The sequence below is a fragment of the Podarcis tiliguerta genome (genome assembly GCF_965153285.1).
Source record: "Podarcis tiliguerta genome assembly, chromosome: 9".
NCBI lineage: Eukaryota > Metazoa > Chordata > Lepidosauria > Squamata > Lacertidae > Podarcis > Podarcis tiliguerta.
In genome coordinates this window covers 40,759,558-40,767,884 of record NC_139542.1, presented here as the reverse complement: position 1 = coordinate 40,767,884, position 8,327 = coordinate 40,759,558, and the positions used below count along the sequence as shown (strand labels likewise).

General features: G+C 41.7%; 1 protein-coding gene and 1 long non-coding RNA gene across 2 annotated transcripts; both read left to right on the top strand.

Moving 5' to 3' along the window:
• Positions 1-31: 31 nt before the first annotated feature.
• On the top strand, positions 32-3,242 carry LOC310685397 (uncharacterized protein C4orf46 homolog). The gene is made up of 2 exons (XM_083457694.1): positions 32-261; positions 2,017-3,242. The coding sequence occupies exons 1-2, from the start codon at positions 133-135 to the stop codon at positions 2,170-2,172; spliced, it is 285 nt and encodes a 94-aa protein (XP_083313820.1). The 5' UTR covers positions 32-132; the 3' UTR covers positions 2,173-3,242.
• A 3,606-nt stretch (positions 3,243-6,848) lies between these two features.
• Positions 6,849-7,955, top strand: LOC310685497. The gene is made up of 2 exons (XR_014515325.1): positions 6,849-6,908; positions 7,049-7,955. It is a non-coding gene; the product is annotated as an uncharacterized lncRNA (long non-coding RNA).
• The last annotated feature ends 372 nt before the right edge of the window (positions 7,956-8,327 follow it).

Here is an 8,327-nt window from a genome sequence, read left to right as displayed (position 1 = left end):
TTTTTGTAGGCGGAGCTCCAGCTGTGTCGTCACGGGCGAGGGGGCGTGGCTTTGAACTCGCGCCTGTCGCCTCCCACTCAGCCCGCGGCAGTTGGCGAGGAAGCGAGTGGCGGTTATTTTGATTCCGGCGGGATGGCGGAGGCGCCGACTGTGACTTCTTCCGCGGCCAGGAGCGCTCCCGGCCGAGCCACGCCACCCTCGGAGCAGCTGGCAGAGCCGCCTCGCGGGCTCCTGGAGATGGTGGAGATGCAGCTGGGAGACGTGAGTCTTCTTCCTCCCTTCGGGGTTTTGTTCTGCTGGGCCTCCCTTCAAGGCCGTTGGGATTCTCCCATCACACAGTATATGGGGTTGCTGCACGGAAGGGCACAAGTCTTTGCCCTTCCTCGTGTCTGCACGTGTGAGTGGCCCAGCAGCATCGGGGTGTGTGTGCAATCCTATATATTTCTTATTACACCTCCCCCCCCCCCACTTCTTGTTGCTGGGGGGAGCTATTGGGTTGTTTTTGTTTTTATTAGGTATTTTGTGTTTTTAAATCTTGATTTTATTCTGTGAACCGTCCTGAGACACCCCCCCGGTATATAAATTCAATTAATAATAATAATAATAATAATAATGAAAGAAATAATAAAATGGCTTATGAAGGGGGAGGGAAACGCAATCAGATATAAAAATCCTGCATAGATAAAAAGAGTGCAGAAGCACTAAAATGCAAAACTCCATCATCATTATCATCATTGGAGGTAACAATTCAACATAGCATTATTTTTTAAAGCATCGTTTCGGAGGGAGGGGGGGCTCTCTCCTAATAAACATCCCTGGGACCTCACTGCAGAGAAACCAAACCTGGTTGATCAGTATATAAGTATTAGCAGTTGCCTCCACCTCATGGAGAAGAGCTCTGCACAGAATGGGTTTATCTCCAGCTTCAGTAAGCAAAGAGGAGTAAAGTGAACTGAACTTGCTAGAGATGTTGCCATTTTTTTAATGTCTGGCATGAGATGGGTGGTAAAGTGATTGTGGACTACTTGACTAGTGTGTACGGAGTTGCGGTTCCTCTAAACTTGAGCAGGTGCTCCTTTAGGTTGGGGCTGCTCCTGGAAATATAGCTGCCACTAGAGGCTCAAGCAACCTCTGTGGCTTTGGGATGTCACCGACAGCTGCATCTGAATTGGGATCACTTGACCACTGTAGTCCATGCACACTGGTAACCACGAGACTGGATTACTACAATGTGCTCTACATGAGTTTGGTCCAGAAACTCCAGTTGGTGCAGAATGTAACATTTAGACTGCTGATGGGAGCAGTTGGGGGACAGCATGTGCTCTGGCTGCCCATATGCTACTGGGCCAGGTTCATGGCTGTTGTGTTGATTTACAAAGCCTGAACAACATTGGTCTAGGTCTAGGACATTTTAAGGGCTATCTGAATCCTTATACCCCAGCTTGATCACAGACCATCCAACTCAACTAGAGGTTGGGCATTTACTGTTGATAGTTCCATGCTCTGGAAAACTCATCCATCAGAGGTTTGGCAGACATCCATACTTGCTTTTGACTTTTCAGGTGTACTTACATGTCTTTGCCAGTCATTTTTGATAAACTGTATTGTTTTGATGATGATTTATGTTTCAACACTGTATACCATCCTGATATTTTATGATATGTTGGTATAGAAAGACTTTTATAAATAAAAGAATACAACAGATGAATTAACTAACTAAAGCTTTTCAAGTTCTCGCAGTTTTAATCAGTTGGGCATATTTCTTTAGATTTTAAGGCTATTTGTTTTCTTATTTATTGTAATAATAGGGATTAAGCAAAGAAAAATTAAAGAGGGCCTTTCTTCCAATGGAAAGAGGGCCTTTCCTCCACCATCAAATATGTGTCCTTGGAAGGAAGGTTGCTATTAGATATGGTAGCTAGAAAATGACATTTTAATGGACTGAATTTTATCTTGGACAAAAAGTAAACTCTAATAATAATTGCTGTGGAAACTGTAAATTTCTTTTTATTGCAGGCAGCATTTTCACTCACCAAGCTTTTGGAGGCCACGTCTGCAGTGTCAGCCCAGATAGAAGAACTTGAAACCAAATGTACTGAACACGCTAGATTTCTTAAAACATGGCGGAGTCTTCTAAAAGAAGGATACAATTCCCTGAAACCCACTGAGTGATTTGAACACCCATACAATGTTGCTGTTTTAACTGTTTAAGGAAACCAAAGGCAAGACTGGTCAACAGCACATAACACTTTTTACTACCTTCATATGGAGAGATAGAACTACTTCAACAAGCCTTCATTTTAAATCTGCAAAGAAAAAACAGAACGGTGGTTTTTAACTTCATACTACAAAGCAAGCAGCTCCCTTAAATACCTTGAAGCATGCTCACCATACTGGATAATTTGTTCCTAGGGAACGACTGAAGGAGTATGTGCTGTAAAAATATTTTTCTTAAAGGTCTGGAGATGAGACTGAAATAGTGATTAAGAGTTTCATTTGACTGTTACTTGGAATTTTACTAGTTATGGATGACTGTAACACCCATACAATTCATTGTATAAGGTCTATAGACTGTTAGGCTAAAATATTTAATTGTATGGAAAACAGCTGTGTTTAATCCTCTTAAACTAAGTAATATCCAACACTTTCTGCCCTAAAGAGGTATGACTATGGCTGTCTGGAAACTGGTTGCTGTTTTACTTAGTCTCTTGACTGCTTCAATATATTCTTAAGTTTTTAAATCATACTTTTATATCTTGAACATGTGATCAGAGTATGTTTTGACAAAATAAACTTAGTATAGAACCTTATGCAAGACAGATCATAGAATTTTATCTCCTGCTCTTATTTCTCTTATTTATTGTGCAGTTCTAATTACATATAGGGTGCAAATATATATGACAGTGTGTAATCTTTTATCAGCATATTGTAAATCTGATACTTTGAATATAAATTAAGGAAACAATGTTATTTGTAAATAAGGACTGTATGCAAATTAATTTAGTTGCATTAAGCCCCGTTGAAAGCAATATGATGATTTCATTAGTACTTTGTACCTATTGAAATCACTGGGTAAATGCAGGTAACATTCTGGATCCAACCCAATTACCCGCCTTTTGTTTTCACCCTGGAAACAGCATTTAAGTAAGTTAAATAACAGGAAAACAAATACGGTAATTACATTTCCAAATAAATTCAGTGTATCTAAGTGTTACTGTATTAATAAAGTATATTGGCATAAGGTTGGAAAGACTCATCTTTTCTCTAGCATTTCAGATTAAGTAGCCAGTATACCTTAAAATTTGCCTCTATCTGAATATGGGCTAATTGTGGTCTAGAGCTTTGAAGTGTGTTATTAGGCCTATGGATATGGAGACTTTGCTGAAAATAGCAGGCCAGACAATTAGAAAAACTGCTCTAATCAAAACTGTAGTAGCAGAATAAACTGATCCAGCTGAACAAAAAACCCATGCTAATGATAACTCACATATATTAATGACTCCTATAGTTTGTGGAAGAAATGCCAAATCAAATTCTACAGAATACTAGATACAGTGTAAGTTGAGGTTTCCCAAAACCATTTAGGTGCTCTGTTGTTTCTGTGGATTTTTGGTTGGAGATGAAAGATGGTACATCAATTGCATTAAATATTCATTCACTCTTCCACCTAGATGTTACTACATTAATATAGCTGGCTATAAGGAAACATTTCAGCACAAGCAGCTGCTCAAACATATGTGTTTCTCTGCAGACAATCGTTTAATGTATAAGTGTTGGAAGGTGGAGCTAAATGTAGCCTTGCTCTGGTTTTGCTCTGGCTTCAAACAGTGCATGCCATACACGTAAGTAATGTGTGAAGAAGTCTTACAACACTTGAAATAGTTAAACTGATCCCAGATTAATGGGAGTGTTACAGAAGTAATGTTACTGGAGGGTTTAATGAGTGACCTTATTACCCATATGTACCTTCTGTATACTTAGCCTTTAGGTTTCCATATTATTGGGCAAGAGCATCAGAATTTGTGACTATCAAGTCCTAGATGAAGATACACATATTCACATTATTCTTTGTCCCTCCATCACTTTACCAACATCATGGAAAAAATCCAGAATTTATTGCTTTCAGAAGTGAAAGATACAAAATTATTTCACAACCTTCTGTTTTGAATAACTTAATACTTTCAGTTCTAGTTAACTCAACAAGCTTTATTTTATTAAAAAAATAGACCGATTTTCCAACAAAATGTTTTCCAAGGCAACTTACAAAAATATACACAAATAAACTATTGTACACTTTTAAAAACATGCTTTAAAATAGTAAAAAAATATTACTGAAACCAGCATCAGCTAACACCCATATCTAAAAAACTAGCCATTCAAAGCAGCAGTAAAAATATAATTATTTAGAGGTGTTGGTGGATGGAACCTGCCTAGCATCATGCAGATTTGAGTTTCGTAACAGATCACTGTCTATTGACATAGCTGTCATCATAGGTGAGCATCTAAGCAGGGCTTTGAAGTGGCTCTTACACAGATTTTAAGGCATGGGCAACTGAAAACCACTCCCACGAAGGATTAGATAGATAGCTTGGGATAGTCCTGGATCCAGCATTGTCACTTGGTTGTTCAGGTGACTTCAGTGGCCCAGAGTGGCTCACTCACCAACTGACTGTTCCTGGACTGTGTTAGCCTAGCCCCAGTAATTTCGTTTGGGTAATCTCCTAGTTGGACTATTGTAATGCATTCTATCTGGAGCTACACTTGTAGATGGTCTGCAAAATGCAGCCACCCAGAACCCAGGAAGGCTCTCCAGTGACTGCCTGTATGTTACTTGGTCCAATTCATGGTGTTGACTTTAACATTAAAAGGCCTTGATGACTGGGGATCTAAATAACTGAAGAGCACCTGTCCTTATACAAACCTGCCTATGCATTAAAATCTATAGGAGAGGACATTGTGGTCAAGCTGATTGCACAAGGACACTGTCATGAGCTGGAATTGGACATTTGTTCCGTTCTAGTTCTAACTGGTTACTGTTTGGAGCCAGCTGAAAACATACCTCTTCAATCAGGCTTTTGTAGGGGACTGTGTTAAGCAGATCTACGAACTGATGAGACTTAAGGTCTGTGTCCTTATTTTATTTTATGTTGGTTTCATTATTAATAGCTTTAATGGTTTTATTGTCAATATTGTTTTCCTGTTCATTCTTGCACTCTGCTTTGTTACATCATTTTTTGATGAAGGGTTGAATAGATATGTATTTAATGAATGAATAAGACAGTGTTACTTAGAAATACAACTATTTTACATTAATGAACTCCAAATCTCCACATAAACACTAGTAAAGCTAAGCATAAATAAGCTGTGTATGAATATATAGTTTAAACACGTTTTAAATATTATTGGATCATGTTTCCTCAGGCAGTGCTTCATTTGCAAACACAACAACATATGTACATATTAGTAGAAACTAGATATAAAATAACATTCTTTTCAGCCAAGTTTAAGATAATCCAAAAATCTGTAAACATTAAAGTGCAACTATACAACTTCTATTCTTTAATCCTTTAAGAAATCCAGTGCAAACATCTATGAAATCTCTCATTGCCATTCCTATATTTATTTGCTCCTTCACCGTGCGAACTTGGAAATAGAAAATGCTGTCTCCCATATTAAACTGTACTGCAAGGAAATTGACTGTTTTCAGACTTGCGGAACTGAAGTAGCCCAATTGTATTTATAAATATTAAATAATTTGTGACACTTTGAAGGGGTACAGTTAGGGTTACCCCAGAAAGCCCTAAAAACTGTTTGCGAATTCCCCCCCCCCCAGCCAGGCCTCGGCGTACGCATTTTAAAAACTGCAATTTCCTCTAAGACAAAAAGCACAAGCTAAGCAGTCCTCTTTGTAACAAAAACGCTGTAACAAACCTAGAGCTGAGAACAGAAAACCTTTCGTTTCCCAGATCCAAGCAACCTTGTCCTGGTACATTGATTTGCAACATACTTCCGGGAACAGAACCAGGGAACGAAAAAAGCAACATTCTATGTAAGAATCTGTGAAGGGGGACAGGGAAAAGGGGTTTGAAAAAAAGGATAAAACCTGCTTGTAAAATGTTTTCGGTGCGGCCTGTCTTTTGTGAACTGAATCACACAGGTGCCTCTGCCCCTCCGGATGGCAGAATAAAACGCTCTTTCTCTGGATTAACCCCTTGGTGTCGTTTGGCTCCTTTTGTCTCTGCTCGGGTGCAACAATTATTCCTACCCGTGGATTAAAAAGGCTACATATTTCTGGTGCATTGGCCGGGAATAACCACGTTCCCCGAGATCGAGGGACAAAGAGGTCCAGGGCGTCACTGCAAGGCGAGCAGCTCAGGATCCTGGGTCAACAGTTCCAGCGCGCATCCTGCCAACTTCGTGGGAGGGACTGGCCACCCGTTCCTGAGTGGACACGCGACAAGTGACGGAGAGAAAGAGCAACGGCCGTGCAGAAAGAAGGTACCTCGAGGAACAAGGTAAGCTCCACAGGGATAGGTGGGAGCAATAAGAGAGTCTGATCAACTCCGCCAGCAGGGTAGAAGAAGTGCCACTGGTTTTGGTATTGCCCAGAAAAGCAGCAAAAAGGGTGCTGCAGGGCGCCGGTCGAAGTCTAAGCGCTGCCGGTTATGGTTGGTTTTGTGCCCAGAAGAAGCAGTAGAGTGCTCTTGGGCCCCGGTCGAAGTCTAAGCGCTGCCGGTTATGGTTCTTTTTGTGTCCAAAAGAAGCAGTAGAGTGCTCTTGGGCCCCGGTCGAAGTCTAAGCGCTGCCGGTTATGGTTTTGTGTCCAGAAGAAGCAGTAGAGTGCTCTTGGGCCCCGGTCGAAGTCTAAGCGCTGCCGGTTATGGTTCTTTTTGTGCCCAGAAGAAGCAGTAGAGTGCTCTTGGGCCCCGGTCGAAGTCTAAGCGCTGCCGGTTATGGTTCTTTTTGTGTCCAAAAGAAGCAGTAGAGTGCTCTTGGGCCCCGGTCGAAGTCTAAGCGCTGCCGGTTATGGTTTTGTGTCCAGAAGAAGCAGTAGAGTGCTCTTGGGCCCCGGTCGAAGTCTAAGCGCTGCCGGTTGTGGTTATTTTTTTGGGGGGGAAAGGGGATTGGGGGAGGTGCATGGGTTTTTGTTTTTTTCTGAATGTGCATGTGGGGACACTCCAGTGAATGTTTTGAGTGTGTGAGACGTTGAAAGCAACGTCCGGCCTGTGACTGAGTGAGAGAAAATAACGTTAGGAGGGCTGAGTGTCCCAGTGTCCCAGTGTCCCCAGGATCCCAGAGTCATGGGAAATAAAAGCAGTAAAACAATTCTTGAGACACCACTACAGAGCTTTCTGGAAAACTGGAAAAGTGCCATGAAAGCAGAAGAGTGGGGATGTAAACTCAAAAAAAGCAGTCTCCAACATTTATGTGAAGTTGACTGGCCTTCGTATTTACCAGAATGGCCTCTTGGAGGATCCTTTGATCCAAACTTGGTCAGCATTTTATGGAGTAACATTTTCTAGGCCCACACAGATCAGATTCCCTATATTTCTATCTGGAAAGCCAATGTGGATCAAAATCCCTCATGGCTTCGGAAAAATAGAATTGTGACTGCCCAAGTCAAACTGTGTTCAGTACAATTACAAGTTAAAAAGCCACCAGTTTTGCCAGTCCTGGAAGAGGAGATAATTACCCCACCACCACCATATGCAGCAACTGCGCCAAGGCAACCAAATAGGGCTGCTTCTCCGCCCAATGCCCAGACTGAAGACCCAAATGAGAAGATTCCCCCCTCTGCCCCTCCCCAACCCCCTTTTGATGCAAGCAAGGAAGGTGAAGAGGAAGGTGATGATGGTGATGATGATGACTTCAGAAAAACTCTAGATAAAGAGATAAGATGGACTAGTAAGCAGTCTGACAGAGTGTTCCAGTATGTAGAACCGTTTAAAACAGAACTGGATGTGGCTTCTTGGTTCTAGAAGCAGCACAATGTAAGGATGTGAATTGGCAGACAGAAAGAAACAGAGCAGAAGGCTTTGAGAGCCGGATGGGACAGAACTGTTAAAAAAGAGACAATTAAACCCAAGGGATCAAAAAACCCTGGGATTACAATATTGACCATTGAGGAAATCCGCAAGATATATGCCCTCAGGGCAGCGGACAATACTGATGTTGCAATTGAGGCAGCAAAAACTCCACTTTGATGGCCCCACCCCACCGAGTGTACGACCCCCTGGAGTCATCCGATGTACAGGACCACAGACCTCCAAGCACCCTAAGTCAGAATCCTTCTTTCGAAGAGGACCCAGCCAAAATAATTAGGGGTT

Coding starts and splice junctions, on each gene's coding strand:
- LOC310685397 (XM_083457694.1), top strand. CDS start 133: ATGGCGGAGGCGCCGACTGTGACTTCTTCCGCGGCCAGGAGCGCTCCC. Junction 262..2,016: donor TGGAGATGCAGCTGGGAGAC/GTGAGTCTTCTT, acceptor TTTTTATTGCAG/GCAGCATTTTCACTCACCAA.